This window comes from Thermobia domestica, chromosome 3, assembly GCF_964235325.1.
Source record: "Thermobia domestica chromosome 3, izTheDome1.hap1.1, whole genome shotgun sequence".
Taxonomy (NCBI): domain Eukaryota; kingdom Metazoa; phylum Arthropoda; class Insecta; order Zygentoma; family Lepismatidae; genus Thermobia; species Thermobia domestica.
The window spans coordinates 79,362,151-79,381,337 of NC_137456.1; the positions used below are offsets into that span (position 1 = coordinate 79,362,151).

Genomic DNA, 19,187 nt, shown 5'->3' on the forward strand with positions numbered 1-19,187 from the left:
ACCGAAGTTCCGGTTCCCGGCGTAAGCTCATGTAGTTCAGAACCCATGTTAAGTTGTAAGTCCATAGCTTCGCTGCTGAAAGCGGCACTAAACTGAAAATCAAGTCAAATTAAAATCAAATGTGCTTTTGTAATAATAATTTAGTATTTTATTAAAATGTAACATCGAGATCATAAACGGTATAGCTATTCTACATGTAAGCATATTCATTTTAGGTATCTCTGTACTAAGGGGGAGGGGTCTCGAGCCGGGTCAGCCCCATGGCTACGCCGCTGGAGCGCTATATATACTTTATTACTTTTATTATCATGGAAGCGCATTATTCTCAAGCTGCACAATCTATGAGAATTGTACACCACTTCCACTATACAGTTTGAAGTGCTTAGCTGGTCACACGAACGTGTCGTCATAAGTGAGGAAAAGTTCCCTGATTTGCAATTCTGTTTCGATTTTAGTAAATGTCACCAGATGTCAGCAGGTAATTGTTTTCCTCTGCCATCTACTGCTGGTAGGGAAGAAACTTGGGTTGTGAAGCCATGGCTACTGATGGGCAATCGGATTTTATTGGGACATGGGAGGTGAGTAGTAAAAAAGGACATAAATGTATTTGAAATATTGCGAAAATCTGGTGGTAATGAAATAAATTTTACCGATTTGAAAATGTTTCGGGACGTTAGCCGGAGGAGTGCAGCAATGTAACACAATCACTGCAGTAGGCCTATATTGACGTTTATGACTGTTTTGACAATTTAGACACTAATTAATTTTAACAACAATCGTATGTAATTAAGGGTAATTATCTCAAAAAATAACTGAATTTGAGCACTGAAATTGTTAATGTATGAAGGTGCACGTAAAAAAGATTTTTGAAAGACTGGGCTGGGTAGGCGTGTATTTGTTCCTCCAGGCGAAAGAATTTTGAGTACCAGGACTGAGTTAATAGCATGAAAAGAAAAAAAGTGCAGTTTGCGAGATATATTGCACCGGAATATGTAATACTGTTGGTAGAATGTAGTACTTGTTAGGTAATAAACTTTTTAATATTTACTAATACAGTAATATATTTCGTACATCGGGAAGTAAGTGCTTGGTAGTACAATATAAAAGCAAACAATATTAATAGTTAACATTTCCATATCTAACAAATTAAAGCTGTTTTAAAAGTCAAAAGAGCATTTAAAGAAATGTATTTAAATTAATTTACATTAATTGAACGTATTCGTTATGCGCAAATGCTATTGTGTGATAATGAGACTGGGTATGCAAATAGCTACTTAAACTCTCAAATTAATTAAATTAGCGGTGCTTTTTTAATCTTTATAATTGTACTCTTCACAGTATTATCTTTCTTCAGTATAATTGATATAAAATAATATCAATTATTCTCTTGCAATAATGGTAATACTAAACATGAATTTACAAAGTGAAAAATGTTTAACTGGAATGAGAATCGATCCCGAGTCCACGTTACCATGCCGATGCATGAACCATTATGCTGTCAAGTCCGTTCCCTCAGTTATTTCTTCCATTTATCATAAGTAATATCACTCTATGGTAACATGGATCCTATTGCTTATTACAAGTAGAGAATAAACTTTACAATACACGCTCCAGCTGCGTATCGATAAGTAGGACTGATTTAATAGCGTATAGTAGAATAGGGTAGGATAGAGTAGGGTGGGGTACGAATAAGTAGGGTAGGGTTATCTTACGGTCAGAGAAGTTTGGACCAATTTTGTTAAAATTAATAGTGTAATTTCTAGCCCTTGTGAAAGGATACCAATTGGAGCGGGCATTGTAAAGTTTACCCCAAGTAGATATAAGAATGTGCAGATATAAAATATCGTGTCCGCAACATCCCTATCAGCACCTGCATCCGTAGACAATCGGATAAGAAGTATATTCAACTCGGTGTGTGATAATGTTTTCAGAAATAGGCCTAGTTTTCAAGATAACATTTGGGATAAATTCTACTTACGGTGGACCAGAATTTTTTTCCTAACTATTTACTTTTTTTTTCTTCTTTTGATAAATATATCCTAATTTTGGTTAGGCCAGGTTACATTACGTTCTACTTACCATCATGATTTGTATAGATCGGCAATGACTCTCAAAAAGGCGTACACTATATATTCTCTTGTTTCACTGTTTATGTAAAAATGAGTTCAGCCAAGTACCCTTCCATGTGCTTCACATATTACTCACGTCAGTTACGCTTCACTACCAACAGCTAATTTCTCCTATAAACTATCTTTTTATTTACTTCCCCCCCTCCAACCGCAATTAGAATTAACCCAAGAATTGTAAATATAAATCCTGCATAGTATTGTGAATCTAATAGTGTACTCTCAATAAAATTCAAGCAGAACATTACATCTAATCTCTTCCTGTTGTAACCAAACTACGCTAAATACTCGAAAGAGGGAATATAATTCATACAGACACAAAATTACGAGATCTTAAGAACATTCATAAGTACTTTAAGGGCCCTCTCGAAAGCAAATTTCTGACAAGAAAATTGTGAAATTAGTAGCTAATGCGGTATCTGTCAGTTAATTTGAGAAGAAATCGCTGCTTTTGCGTCATTTGAGCGTCTTGGTTGAGAACGCAAAGTAGAAGTGAACTTCTATGCACCTGGTCCTGGATTCGATTTTCGGTGGGTGAGTGTTAAGAATTTAAATTGTGTAAAATACACTCTTTCATGTCACTTAACCATGTTACAAACTTCGGTCCAGAAACATTGAACAACTTTGCTGATATAATTTCTTTGTATAGATTGCGGTTCGGAACTCAGATGAGGAGACCTCTTGTAAAACCAAATACCTAAATCTGAAATGAACCATTTTCGACACTCTAAAATAGATCGAAACTTCAAAATTCGTTATAATGTGCATAATTTATGGTCTAGCAGAATTAATGTAGCCCGACAGTGAATAGGTAACATGGTTCTCGTTAAGAAACGATATTTAAATTGGTTAAATGTAGTTAAAGTAGGTCATAGGTTAATTAATATTAATAAATGACATCACAGAAACTGTAAGTTCGAACAGGGCTACTGAATTTTAGGTAGTCAAGAATCAGTCCTCGGACAAATTGTACACAGTATTTATATCAGGAACAAGTAGGAGGTTTCATATTTATTACATATAAAATCTTTATACAACGTTGTATTAACTCATCATAATTAAGTAATCAATATGATCCTAATACATTTTAGTCATTAATATTGAAAACTACGCTTCAGTGATTACTGGTATCTCGAAATTTCCTATGGCGATCATTTTTATGTCTGTATTGGTGACATTAGATACATACATATACATAGTTCATACCTAAATACAACACTGTATCTTTATTAAAGGCTGTAATTATTATCTTATTCTTTGATCCTATTGCAGTCAAAATTGACTTAAATTTTGCCGTAATTGCAACATTCAGGACGAGAATGACAGAAAATTTACAGTTGCATATTCTTTATATTCGGCATTAAATGCCACAAGTCTTCAAATTCTACTGTTCTGGCTGTCAGTAGTTAACTTTACATTTTTTCCCTCACGATTATGCACCGAAGGTAAGGAAGGCTGTGAAAATTAAATGTATGATAACGTTGGAATAACAAAAATGTGAATAAACAGAAGATCCCTTGGAAAATCCAACACATGGTGTTTGTTCACTACGAACCTAACTTGGTGAAAGCTGGGATGGAACTATAGATCCAACGCAACAGAAGGGGACGGTCTACCTCTGAGCTATCGAGGCTCGTAAATTGTTACAATTGATCTAACACACAAATAAGTAAATATGTTTCATATAATAAACGGATTAGTTTCTAGTTTTTGATTCCACTAAACATGCGAAGCAGTCAATATTAACAGTATCAGTAGGAAAGAAAATTTAAGACATAGATTAACACACAAAAATGCGACAAATTTAAGGAAATTAGAGGGTTCAAAACAGGCTATATAGGAATTTCAATAGAATAGTTATTTGCAAAGTAGTGGCTTCAAAGAACCACGAATATGCACAGGATTAATATAACACTCGGCGCACATAATACATAAGCATACAGAAAATCAACGATTAATCAACGGTTGTGTAAAAGAAACCGATTAGGTATTAAAATTAAAAACAGCAGTAATTAAAACAGAACTGGTTTATGTATACAGTAATCTGTACCAACTAAATTCCGGCCTGTCACGTTGCATTATGGTGGCTTGGATTGCACCTTAGCTTGTAGTTTCACGTCTCATGTAGCCCCGGTGTCAGAAAGAGATTGTAAACATTGACAAATAAGCTAAAGGAGGAATGGAGGTAGAAGTTCTTGATAGGTGGTTGATCGATTCGGAGTTAAGCGTTCCATTCAGCACCAAGGCGATATGAGACGTGGACATACAGCTTAATGTGAGATATACCAAGAATCGAACGCATGCCTGCCGCGCCAAAGACACGTACGCTAACCATATAGTCAGAGGTAGTTCAGGAGGTTTTTGAGAAAAAAGAGGAAGCCAGTTTTGTACATGTACAGCTTCTAATTTACTATAGCGTTTCGGAAGAAAGAAAGAAAAAATCCAACGAAACAATATTTTGCGCTGGCGATTATTTGCCCGAAAATGATAGTGACCCTTCAATACAAAATGTCACTAGAAGAAGAATAAAAATTATTGTCTTTCCTTGAGTATTCGCAGCACAGAAGAAACTGAAATTCTGGTCGCTAAGGACTATATTGATTCTGATATCCGCATCCGCTTAGACCGTTGCAAATAGAATTAAGTTGTATTCTCGAAGTAAGCACTGTTAAATTTATAGCTTAAGATAACTTGATGTTTCATGTGCACAAATAATAATTCTCTTTTGGATCCTTTCGTGTCAAGTCAATACAGTCAGCCCAACTGCTGTGATATCTATTTATACGTTATCTGTCCAGACTCCTTCAGCTATATCCAATCCGTATAGACTTTCCAACTCATACGAGATGCGCGTTCTTTTGGCCTTACACGAGTGCTGTTAAAATTCGGGAAAGTGTAATCTAATATTTACAGATAATTTTATCGTGTTCGAATAATCGTTCAACAATTTATTCGAGTATTAACACTAATAAGCGTTAAATAGCCGAGCATTGAGTGGTGAATCATTAAAATTCATTGATCGCTTCTTTTAAATGATGTATTGCTATACTGTGCATTTGAACCTTAAGATATACTTCAATATTCTGGAAATGTAGTTCTTTTCAGAGCCAATTGCATGATTGTACTAAAGTAATTTCCTTCCTCTTGCAAAATGATCGTTCTACTGTGTCTCCTTGGATGCTAGGGGTTGATTTCCGGTGGGATTAATTGATTTTCCCATGGTGCAGCCACGGTAAAGAACCTGAAACAGACAAGCCAGTTAACTTCGTATTCAGAATAACATGTAGCATTTTGAGTATTGTGAGTTTTATGGAGCAACGAATAACCTTCCTGAGTATCTGGATTTTTTGCAATTCAATATTTATGCGTTGGGCGAGAAATTTCTGGTTGCCATTGGCGAACAAATATTTTAGTTTTTGCCATTTGGCTTTTACTTTGTTTATCTTCGAAAAAATGGCGACAAAACTCTGATCAGGCTTCTGGATCCCGACTTAAAATTTCGTTCCCTGCTCTACAGTATTTAAGATTTTTACATTGGTAATATTTTATTTTTATACTGTGGGTGGTCTTTGGTATTATGAGAAATGTAGTCACTTACGTAAATGTATTATGTATAAAAGTGCAGTTTGCATTATGTTTTTTTTCCAAATCTTGAAACATTTTAACATTTGTTATTAAATTATGGTTTTGTAATTAATTTGTAGTTAGTTAAAGAACACGAGAAACCTAATTTCTTTTAAAAAAATATTTTTCAGAACAAGCGTTAGCTTTAGTTCAGTGAAAATTTCAGAGTGGATTAATCAGTGGGTTTTGTACATGTACAACTCTTTTTAATGTAATTACAAAGGTTTATGCAGATAAATGTATCTGAATAGTACTAATTAACCCTAGGAACACCAGGGGGAAGCTCGGAGGCCCACAAGTTATTTTTACATTTTGTAACATTTCTAATTGCATAAAAAATTGGAAAAAATTGATGATGTCAAACTTGAGCCCAATCATCATAAAACGTACTTGCTTAGTTTTTAGTGTTTTGGTTTTTCTATTTATAAATAAAATGATGTGGGTCTCAGAACCCCCCCCCCCTCCCTTCTGGTAGTACTAAGGGGCTATTCATCGCATATGCTAAGTGTTATAGTCCAGTTCTTTGGTTATTTATTTTTTGTCCTTTGAAACAATTTTGGTATTACAACAAACAGGGGCACTCTGAGCTATTATTCTGGTGCAGTGTTGCCAACTGCACATTATAAAAATTTAGTATATACTTTTTTCTAATTATTTTTTGGCACCTAAATATTTTATTTTCTATTAGATTATTCCTTCAAGCCAGCTAACACCTAAATGTGTCACTTTATATTATAATCACACACACAAACATATATGTACCAGGATGTCTATTGGTCACGAAACTCATGAAATCAGAAAACGGTTATGAAAGTCAAGAAACTTAGCTTTTGGGTAACGTTTTTTATTATTATTATTATTATTATTATTATTATTGTTATTATTATTATCTGTACAAATAGAAGTATAGACTGGAAAAATTTGTTCTATAAAACGTCAAAATTCACCACCAAAAATGTCTATGGTCGGCTTTAGATGGTACTAAATCACAAGCAAAGCACGCTTCTATCGCATACATGAAAATTCGGCCCAACTCGCAACCAAATTCGCTCTTAAGAATATTCTTAAATTTTATGGTTTGAGAAAGAAAAGGTCACGAAATTTCATTTTGGAATTTTAGTAGACGCCCTGGGTACGTTTCTTGCAATGAATTCCTTGTATAATCATGATGTTGTAATGGCGTTAGTTTACAAAACTGACAGACAGTTCCCTTACGTTTTACATGTTCATTCCATAGTTGGAAAAACCTGACGTTGTGCTACTAAAAAAATTGTAACTTGTGTTGGTAACACTGCTTCTCTGGTGATATCCCCTATAATGTCCAATGAACGTCCCTCACACTGTCTTTTCTCGGAAACAAGATTTGAAAGAATTTCGCCATTCCAAGGATAACCGGATGAAATTTTAAAAGATTAATCCTGAATTCATTGCAATACTGAAGTATATTCCACTCTTCCCCATTCTACCCCACTTTACTGCACCACCACCAAAATGTTTTTAGAAGCCACCTCTGTACACATACTACAGTGTACTAAGTTGCTATTGATCTGTTTGATAGTTTTTCTACACAAACAAATAAAATAAATAGGTGATAGTAACTTACATAAATAAAAAATGGTAACTTATTAAACAATTACACACATATAGTTGGCAACACTGTACGTAGAAACTGGTAATAATAGAGAATAAAAATATATGATATCGTAGATATCCCAAGTTCATATCAGACAAGATAAATTATTTTCCATGAGAAATAATGGCCTTTGCTGTGGGCCTTAGAGGTTGGTGTTCCATGTAACCCAAAAGTACCTTGGTGTTCCTAGGGTTAAGCTAACTTACCGACTATCATGGAACAAATACGTTGATTACCTGTTACGAGTATTGTTTCTTTCAAGTTCATTGTTGTTTCTTAAGTGTAACAAAATATAATTTATAAGGTCACTTGTGAATAAAGAAGTAGGAGCGTGTAAAATATATAGCCGTCGCTGTCCGATGAGAATGAACGTCGGAGTTGCAGTGGGTCAGTGGTAGACTGTTCACCTCTGGTGCATAGTGTTCCTAGTTCGATCCCAGATTGCGCCAAATGGGCTTTGTGATGGACAAACACCGTGTGCCTGTGTTTTCTTCTGGTTCTCCCATTTCGTCCCACTTTCTTCATTCCATCATTTCATTCATTTCTCATCATCACCATCATCCTTAAGCCTTGGTGCATAATCGTGGCGCAGTAAATTAAATATTTCATTTTATTTTCAAAAGGAACGGGTGTACTTTTCAAATATAGCAAATAATAATTCATAATAAATCTGTTAAGAGGAAACATATGAGTGAGTGATTAATTCGTCGATGTTGCAAAATTTTCGCAATATATAGCCTAAGCCTTAATCACTGCAGTTTCATTCCGTTTCACATAACTTGAGTTGCATGCTTCGAATCTGTTGGGTGACTAGTAAAATAATCTATAGGTTGGAATTAGGAATCTCCCGTGAGAACATTATTGTTCCGTTGGGGCGTGGGGGTGCAAAGTAATATAAGTATATAATTGAACTTAGCGTGCAATTGCAAGTTTTTTTTTAGCAAAGGTGTAATTTAAGCTTTTTAATTCGAATTGAAAGAAGTTACAGAATTATTGATTTTTTTTTCCACTCTCGTACCATATCTGTGTGGAAGTTCAATAAAAAATTCAAAAAGTGAAAAATCTGCAACTGAGCCAGGAATTAATTGGAGATCTCCGGCTTGATGTAGTAGTACGCTAATCACTATACTATCTAGTCCGCTCCGTGCACAATCCTATAGCCATTTCATTTGTTTTTCTTCTTAATTTTTAGGTTGTGAGGTGTGTATCCCCAGGCAGTCATCAAGAAAAATCTGGAATTGAAGGGTAAGTTCCATATTTTTATATTTCTTCTTGTGTAAATTTACTTAAGATGCAAGCTGTAATTCAGTTTCCGTTCAGTATAAACTCATCAAGTTTAATCGCGATTCCAAGAAATACAATATAATACGTATTGAGAGTATATTAGGATTTTACAAAAATTATTAAGTAGGTCAGTGGTCGCCAAACTTATAAAGCTTCTGAGCTACCGTCCGTTTTTAAATCCTACTGTGAGCTACCAATCAAAAGAACTACCGACTTTTTTTTTTTTAAAGAAATTCGTACATTTGTTTGTTGGCTATCAAGTAGAGGAATCAAGGTTAGCCAACCGGAGTGTTAACGGATCTACCGAAAATGTCACCGTGAGCTACTAGTAGCTCGCGATTGACAGTTTGGCGATCACTGGAGTAGATTATTTCATTTATACGTTGTTTTTGTTGTCTATTGTCAGCTTGTAATTAGATTATATTAAAATTATTTAATGAAACAATAGCATGCTTATTAATAGTAAAATCTAGAACTTATTACTAATGTTCAAAACAAACTGCTCAAAGAACTTTTTTTTTTGGAAAATTATCGTCCTAGTAGAAATAATGGTTGTGAATGGATAAGAAATTCTTTTTCGAAGTTCTGTGTAACAAGAGTAATCCTTCTGCTACCAGAAGTAAATAAGTATCGGCAGATTATTCATCTGTGCACTGACATCGTTCCAACCACACTAGTCTTGAACATCGTATATATGTATCCTATATACTGTACATTAATGCATTGGAAAACAACTTATTACAGCTAAAAGCGGTAAATGAGGTTTAACTTTCCTTGAAACGTGAGAACCTAGAGTTATTGTGAAAGTACAGTGGACTCTTTTTAATTCGAAGTCCAAGGGTACACGAAAGAACTTCGAATTATCCAACAACATTCATTTTCACATATATAACAACAAAGAAACCAAAGTACTGTACATCAAAAACATATTCATATGGTGTAGACTTTACCTTTAAAGCAGCTTATTATTTGCGTGATCGAACACCGCAAACTAACAAATGACATTGACTCCACATAATTCAAACTACGTGTACAATGGAAAATATATTTACGTACAACACTACAACATATGTTGAATAGCCCAAACAATTGAAAACCAGTAACAATTTGAATATTTTGTTCTCACTTTTAAGAAGTCGTAAATCTCATTTGCTTAAATTTGATTGTTTTTGTACGGTCAATAAATCTTGAATTTTATGTATTGCGTGGACTACTATATTAATAACATTTGGCTGACTTTATCAATAATTCATCTTAAATTTGCAACCAATTCTGAAACAAGATGAGATTGGCACACGTTCTCTATCTTTACTTCTTCCCCAACTCACCTTCATCTTTATCATTACATTGATTTTTTATTTATCTTTTGTATTACTCTTACCTATGGCTGCATCTGGATAACTGAAAACACATTAAAACTGTGTTTCTCTGTTTACATCTGTCCAACATTAAAAATTTTCAACTGTATTTACTTCGAATTATAGGTTCAAAAGTTCGATTTATCCACGATTTTTTACTATTGTTTTCAATACAGTTTTGAAGGGGAATGGACTTCTGTTCGAATTATCCAATATTTCGAATTATCCAAGTTCGAATTAACGAGACTCCACTGTATTAAGATGAACTACATACGGTTGCAAGAAAATAGGGTGGCTAGTTTGTATTTATTTATTTTAACAGTGCTGAACTCACCTGTTTAATATTAGCAACCATTTTCTTCATGAATTTGTGTAATAAGCTACCACGCGATTTCCGACCATTGTTTTATCACTGCTACTTTCGAGCGTTGAGATAATACATACCCTACACGTCTTTTCGTCAATAACTTCGGAATGAGTCGAATCGACCAATTTTAATTAAGTTTTTTCATAGAATCTGATTCTTTGTATAACATTGAGGTCAGATTATCGCAAATTATTACCAAATGAATATCGATGGATCTGTACTTTTTTGTGGGTGACCTAAAATATTCTGGAAATAACCCGAAATTTTGAAGATCTATACGTCTTAACTTGTGCGTGAAATGGTTTATTACAAATAGGACAGTATGAACTGTGATACGTAGATTAATTATAAGTTAACCGGTTGGTAACACTGCTGTTGACAGTCGACTGTTTGCACTTGTTCACTTCCCGGGATATACTAGTTTACCGGTATCACATACGTATCGAGATAACAAGGGAAATTCACTAAATTTTCCCCACTGGAATTTCAAAAATTCACATAAAATTCGTCTTTGCACCAAGCAATAAATTAAAATAATAAAATAAATTCTGATGATATGAAACGTCATATTCAAGGTTCAGCTTAGTAGTATTTTCCTTCCGGTGGAAAACATATGTGGAAACTTCAACTAGTATTTTTACTTTATTCAAGTTTTATTCAGTAAATTTTATTCAAATTTTATTTTTCTAAAATTAATTTTTAATGCAGTGAATGCATAATATGGTTGAAATGAATGTGTTTGTGTCATTTGCTACCAGGGTTTGCCCAAGTGGGCCCAGCCCGAAAAAAAAAACACCGGTTTTTTTCGGGTTGGACCCACCTTAAAATCCACCTGGGTTTTTGAGCTTTTCGTTAGTATGTTATTGGTGCAATTAAGGTGATCACATTGGAAGTGATTTTTATCAGATTTTGGACTTTCCTTGGGCGAATTAGGTGCTTCCACGTTAAGGTATACAACATTCAAGGTAAGACCTTTATCAAGTTTTGAATACACTGAATGCATAAAAAAAAGGAAAAAGCCATATCTTAGATTGAGATAATTATAGAACAAATTAATGTATGGATTGTGCTTATAGGGTATTTGAAGCAAAATATGCAATTTTATATTTTAGAAAAATACTTTCCGTAAATAGTGTGCTCGCCCACTCGGCGACGCCGAAGGACATTATCCCTCATACGCCTGATGGGTTTAGGGCCATAGGTGCTGGTACTACTAGTAAATATGTAGTGTATTAATAAAACTATTAGTATTATTATTACCTTTGATGGTAACACAAGTATTCTTCAGTAGAGTTTGGTTTTCCAGCAGCAGATTAGTTTAGTTATTTGTTGCTACTTTTCAAATAAGCATTCTGTAGAATCAACAGCAGCAATAGTGTAAAAATTCTTGTCAAATTTAAGAATCTTAATTCTCGGAGTTTCGAAGAGTACGTAACGCGTACTATTTCAGGTGCTGAATTCAAACTTCCGTACTACTGGAAGTTTCGATGTACAGTAAAGAAAACTTACATTTTCGGAAAATAATAATAATAAACCTTCGTCACGAAAAAAGTGCTCGGGAACTTCCCGCAATTAAATGCACTAAGCATCGGAACTGAATACTTCAACAATAAAACTTTGAAAAAAATGAAATGAAATCTTTCAGATCTATGTCCCATGGTTATGCCTGTTAGGCTAAAGGAGACGGTGATTATGAGAAGTGAATGAAATGGTGGAATGAAGAAAGTGGGAGGAAACGGAAAAACCCCGAGAAAACCTACGAGCACGGTGTTTGCCCAGCAAAAAGTCCACACGGCGCGAGCGGGGATCGAGCCAGGGACCCCAAGCACCGGATGTGAACGCTCTACCACTGAGCCACCGCGCCCCTAATAAAACTATTTATTTTACGCTGTAAGATATTTTATTTAAGACATATTGAAACATTTATTTTATGAAATATGAATTATACAGGGTGTTTCAAAACACCGACAACGTTTGGGAGATGATTCCTGACACCAAGATAAGACAAAAAGTATAGATCAACCTAAGGTGAAATTTTCAGAGTAGAAGCACAAGACACTCTAAATTAGCTATACACCCTGTTTCAAAAAGAATATTCGTATTACGAAGAACTATTTTGTCTAAACTATCGATCGCTGCGCCTCGGCTCGGCTATTGGAGAAACGAATACATAGTCTAGTTTATATTAATAGTCGCTAGATGTCAGTTGTCTTCTGTTTTGCTTGGTAACCGTCATATGTTTAAAATGGCTAGTCCGCAGCAGAAATCATTTTGTGTTCTCGAGTTTGCGAAGTGCAATTCCGTGGAAACAGTGCAAAGACGTTTCAGGTTAAGGTACCAAATTGATCCTTCGAATGGGTGGAACATTCGCAGATGTTATCGACAGTTTGTAGATACAGGATGTGTTTGTAAAGGAAAGAGTCCTGGTCGCCCTCGTGTTCCTGAAGAAAATGTTGCACGAATTCAAACTGCTTTCCAACGTAATCCTTTAAAATCAACACGTCATGCCAGTCAGGAGTTAAAAGTGCCGACAACAACAGTTTGGCGTGTTTTGAGACGTCGGTTGGTTATGAAGCAGTACAAGTTACAGCTGTTACAAGCTCTGTGTCCTGATGACAAACGCGAACATGTGGCATTTTGTAACGAGATTTTGGATGCTATTGACAATGATAACACTTTTGCAGAACGCATCGTGTCAGTAATGAAGCGACTTTCCGTGTTACTGGTCAGGTAAACAAACAAAATGTTCGAATTTGGGACCTACAGAACCCACTTGCAGTCATTGAACATGTACGAGATTCTCCCAAAGTCAATGTGTTTTGTACGATATCCCGATCATCTGTTTACGGCCCATTCTTCTTTAATGGAAACACGGTTAACAGTCAGCAGTATCTCGTCATGTTACAAAACTGGTTGTTTCCGAGGCTGCACGAAGACAACTTCATTTTTCAACAAGACGGGGCACCTCCTCACTGGAGTCGCCAAGTGCGTAAATATCTGAATGAAACTCTACCGAACCGTTGGATTGGTCGTCAAGGAACTGGCGACTTAGCATGTCTCAGCTGGCCTCCACGGTTACCGGATTTGCCACCCTGTGACTTCTTCCTGTGGGGTTTCGTTAAAGGCAACGTTTATGTACCACCACTCCCACAGAACCTGGAAGAGTTGAAGAACCGGATCCGTACTGCCATAACAGTGATGCAGGACATTCTTGCCCGAGTATGAGAGGAATTTGAGTATCTATGTGATATTGTTCGTGTCGCTGATGGAGGACGTGTTGAACATCTGTAATTCGAACTTTGAACTGTAATTTGAACTTGAGGGTTCATAAATATGTGTGTAAAATTTCATATTCGTATGTCATAAAGTTTAATAAATATATGCATTCGAAATAGGTATATTTTTTGAAACAGGGTGTATATATTTTGGCGGCGATCCAACGTAAAATTTCAAAATGACGGGTCATTTTTCAAAACAGCAGTGGATAGAAAATTGTTGCAAGTTGTGACGATAATAATCTTGACATATAAATCACATTTTAACACTTTTACCCAAAAGGCATTTGAAATATTTCGAAAAACCCAATTAAACCCGAAAAGACCCATGGGCCCAGGTGAGTTGGGCTTTTTCAAACCCTGTTTGCTTCACAAGCAAAATGAATCAGAGATCTCTTCCTCGCTGGTCGAGTGTGCATGCACCTTTGGTGCAGGTGATCCCGGGTTCGATTACTAGTGGGAGTGCACGAAAGTTAATTTTTCATTAATCATCCGTCTCTAGCTTGAATGGAATAACCGTGGAACGAAAAAAAAGCTCGTTTTTCTCCTATTTGGAAAAGGTTAATATATAAACTTTTTGGTTTGAAGTTGCTTATAGATGCAGTTCGATTCCACTGAAGTTACGTAAACGCTCACACAATCGCTCCTAAATAACTTTCTAGAACCTCAAGACTGAGCCATGTCATTTTTACACGTGCCGAAGCAGTGACATTATCAAAGTAAAAGGAGATCACACATCAATAACACCAAGTTTCTACAATAATTTGTTAACATCATCAGTTATTTGTTTATTGATTTCAATGATGTAAGAACTGTAGCGCCAGCTTATAGTCATTAATCATAGAATACGTTTTCGTGTAATTTATTATATTTGTAAGCAATTGAGTTAAGAGGTCCGTGGTGGTTCAGTGGTAGAGCTCTCACCCTTGGTGCGCGAGGTCCCTGGTTTGATTCTAGCTCCCGCCGGGTGGGCTTTTTGTAAGACAAACACTGTGTGCGTGGTTTTTCTCGGAGCTCTCACACTTTTCATTCCACTACTACGTTCATTACCATCTCTCTTAAACACGGAAGGAATTGAGAGATGGTAAACATTTTTAAAAAATCAGCACAAGAATGAAGTATTTAATGATATCTTTTTCATCCAATAGTTTTTTTTTTTTTTCAATTTTCTTCAATTTTTATTAGTTTGTATATTGATAGCTTTATCAATCAAGTGTAAATCAACTCTTACATAACTATTCTGAACTATTACAAGATTCTGTTTTACATTGTTTGATTTTTAAAGCTAAACACCCCTTTTAAATGTCCGATTCAATTTCTTTGATAAAATCAGAAAATATATATAATAGAAATATCTCGAATTTGGCTTTCAGAGGGGGGGGGTCAGAGGTAAAAAAAAAAAAAGTGTTTGATTCTTTTTATCGAAGAGTTTATATATGAGTATCACATTTCCAACTGAAACAAATATTTATGTTTGGCTTTTTATGAACATAAAATTGGAACTTTGAATAGTATAGAAATGGTCCCCGTTTTCCCTTTTATAAGTGTAATGTTTGAAAACGCTGGAATACGTTCTCATCATAACGAAGAGCTTATGTACTGAATTTTACACTACCAACTTGAGCAGGTTTTCATATTCAGCATCCTACGATTATTCATCGGGACAGCCTTAAAGGGCTCTTTCCCCAACCACTGCTTCTTTTCACCCCCACAACCCTCGGTTAGTCCTCGCGAGCATGTAAGCTGTCACTGCTGTCAGTGTTGCCGTACCTTTGATCCACTTGTGTAAAGTCCGGCAAAATAAGGAGAAAGCTTTCCTTCCTATTTTCAGTTAACAACAACAAAAATTAATATATATACAGATGGTGATCAGAAAAATGGAAACACCTATAGTTGGCAACACGTCAGATGTATGGGTTGGCAGTGGTGTCGTGGCGCCCGCAGCGCCGGACCACTGGTGGTAGTGTGTTAGGTCGGTCTCCATACTACGTCAGGCGCAGTGGAACAGCAGTGTCCAGTGGCTGCAGCAGACGGAGGTAGTGTAAAATGGAAGACATCTCAGATTTTCAAAGAGGGCAAATTGTTGGTGCGCGGTTATGTGGAGTGAGTGTGACGGCAGTGGCTACTGTGTTAGGTGTGTCGCGTGGGACAGTGTCGAAGGTGATAACGGCCTACACAACACATGGGAAAACCACATCGGGCAAGCGGAACAGTGGGCGGAAGAAAATCATGAGTGACAGATCACGCCGGGTATTAAAGCGCATTGTCACGCAGAACCGTCGTGCCACTGCGGAGCAAGTGACGGAGGAACTCAATCAGCACCTCCCCCACCCTGTTTCGACAATCACAGTCCGCCGCGAATTACATGACATGAACTTACGGGGTCGTGTTGCACGGGCCAAACGGCTCATCAGGGACCATAACGCTTTCGCACGCTGCAAATGGTGCCGCGACCATGCAACTTGGACCGTTGAGGACTGGAAACGTGTGATATGGTCGGATGAGTCATCCTTCACCCTATTCCCAACCACGGGTCGTGTTTATATGTGGAGAACGCCCAAAGAAGCTTATGATCTGCAGTGTCTCCGCCCAACTGTGAAACATGGCGGCGGCTCAGTGATGCTGTGGGCCGCCATATCATGGTTTTCATTGGGTCCTGTGGTCACACTTAGCGGACGAATCACTGCCAACGATTACCTGTATGTCGCAATTTTAGGAGACCACTTGCATCCTATGGTCCGGATGTTCTCGAAAAATGACGCCATCTTCCAGGATGATAATGCACCCATTTACACAGCTGGCGTTGTTGCAGCGTGGTTTGAGGAACATCGGGATAAAGTTCAACACCTTCCCTGACCCTCCCAATCCCCACATCTCAACATAATTGAACATCTGTGGTCCGTCTTGGAAACACAACTCCGGCGACGATTTCCACCTCCATCCTCTCTCAAAGAACTGGCCGATGCCCTGCACGAGGAATGGTGTAAAATTCCACTTGCTACCATTCACGACCTCTATGCCTCCATCTCACGTCGCATCGAGGCTGTTCTGAAGGCAAAAGGTGGCCCGACACCATATTAATCTGGTAAGTTGCAATTTCGTTCAGGTGTTTCCATTTTTCTGATCACCATCTGTATATATATTTCAACTTGGAAAAAGGAAAGAAGGAAAGAAATTGAGGCAGCATTGGTTTTTAGCCCCAGAAGGGATCATAAAATCTCTACCACGTGTCGCGAAGACTAGTAGCGGAAGGTTTAGGGGGGTGAACAGGGTTTACAGAATTCTTGGAAAAAGAGCTCTCTGAGTATGACCCAAAGTTTATAAAATCGATTATTATTATTATTATTATTATTATTATTATTATTATTATTATTATTTAAAGACCAAATTGATATGTGATAGCTAGCACCCATGCCAAGATGCATGCTTTGTGTAGTTCTTGGCCATGTGTTTATTACTATACAAAATAGTTTGAAAATAAATGGACGCTAATTTAGAGCCTTCAGAGGTCATTAAGTAAGGACATTTTTCGGGAAACAAAACTTTTTGTTGAATTTTCAATGTTCAGTGTATTAAAGTCAATGTTCAATGTATTAAAGATGTTAATATTAAGTATAATTGATTTCACAGTGGTTGTATTAATTAGGAAAGTGGTGTTTATTTCAGGACATCCTTTAGGTTGGATGAAAACGGAGATGTGAGTTGGAAGATACCAGACGGTGTGGAACCTATACCACTGTTCAGTTGTGAAACATATGAAATATATTCTACTTCGTTGGGAGGGGTTGTTGTAAGGTTTGGAGCATATGCTGGTCATGTAATAGAATTTCGAGTAAGTGTTCACTTTTCTTTATAGAAAATAATAATAGTAAGAATAGTAATAATAATAATAACAGAAAATATTTTGTTGTAATATTTACTTATTTGTTTAATTAGAATTTGAGGTACTGACTAACACACGAACACCATGTCAGTGAAACTATGGAGAAAAGTTCAGTGTGTGTATCTTTCGTGAGGTACATTTTATAAAGGCAATGCAAGTCGCAGTGCACCTAAGACATCTTCATGTTGCGAACAACGCTTGCAAAGAACTAACATAGAATAAAATTGCCTGAACTTCTGAAGGATTGAGGGCGGTTCCTCGGAATAAAACATAATCGAAGGTAACAGAACTACTAGGATACAAATAAATTCTTCTAGTATTCCGAAGATTCTTTCATATTTTGACGTTTGTGCTCTTCGAAGATAACAAAACATTCGTCATGCATTTCCCCTATATAAGATCCCTTGTGGAGGTTTGCATCTTTCTATCAAAATAATCATAATCAGAAAGCATACTCCGTTAGGAATGTGTAGCTATCGATGCAATTGTAGTATTTTTGAAAGGAAAAGCCTGCTTCAAACAGTATATACCGAAGAAACATATAAAGCCGGAATGAAAATTTTCCAAAATCTATGACTCTTCTGGTTATACGTACAAGAAATAAGTGTACCTGGAAAAGTTTGAGGAATTGAAAGATCGTTATGATCAGTAAAGCTATTTACAGCTTATTGGGGACTCTCATTTACCCTCACTGTTCAAAAGCTCAAAGTATATTTTTACTCTAAACCGGAATGTCTTTGATTAACAAGATGATTGTTGTAAGAGTCTGGCTTGTAGGCAGTAACCAGCGTCATTCTGCTGCGGAAAATTTAGAAGCATCCATGCAGTATGGTTCTGTTTTTTTCCTAAAATAAAATTTGTAAGCTAATGAAGACAATCGTGTACACAAAGAAGTAACAAAATTGTTTTAGATCTACAAATATAGCAATGTACACCAATTCTAGTTGTTCTTTTATCAGCGATCGATGAATAATAAGCTACAATAATATATATAACTTGTTTCTCTTTATTTGTTAAAAAAAAAAAAAAGAAAGAAAGAAAAAAGAAAGAAAGAAAGAAAACTCTTTCGAAACATTTTTCTGCTGAAGTGTGATGAATGAATCATTGTGCTGAAGGTTCAAATAAATCAATTATTGTCTATTAATATTGTATGTATTTTCTGACCATGTATTCATTTGTCTGTTTTACAGATTAGCCAGCCAGATCCTCAAACTTTGGTTCTTACCTGTGAGGGATGGTGTCAGTTGCACTGTAACCGAATACAAGAGGTAGAACCAGAGCCTCCAGTGGATTTCTCGTTTTCGTTGCTGCCTGCCCTCGAAGATGGTTATTTCTCTGATTTAACCATCAGATCGGAAAACAATAAGAAGGTAACTATTGTAGAAACATCCATTTGTATACAAGAAGTCAAAATGCAAATAGCAATTGAGATTCTGTTTTTTTATAAAGTACTTTTACTGATATTTTCTGCTCTTAAGAAAAAATCTGGATGTATAATTTTGTGTTTTTTTTTTCTCCTTAATCGTATGATTTTTCTTATCACATTACATTATCTTACCTTTTTCTGAAGAAATTTGAAGTTTTCAAATAAGAGCACGAAGGCTAGATTGATTGGATAGTTTAGCTAACGTTCCTTT

General features: G+C 36.1%; 1 protein-coding gene across 1 annotated transcript in view; it reads left to right on the forward strand.

Moving 5' to 3' along the window:
* The first annotated feature begins 425 nt into the window (after positions 1-425).
* The window catches only part of LOC145680544 (uncharacterized), a 66,790-nt gene continuing 48,028 nt past the window's right edge, over positions 426-19,187 (forward strand). Inside the window, exons 1-4 of the mRNA XM_081751169.1 lie at positions 426-578; positions 8,576-8,628; positions 17,334-17,499; positions 18,741-18,920. Of these exons, the coding sequence (XP_081607295.1) occupies positions 537-578; positions 8,576-8,628; positions 17,334-17,499; positions 18,741-18,920 (441 nt within the window). The 5' untranslated portion in view covers positions 426-536. The remainder of the gene's footprint in view (positions 579-8,575; positions 8,629-17,333; positions 17,500-18,740; positions 18,921-19,187) is intronic.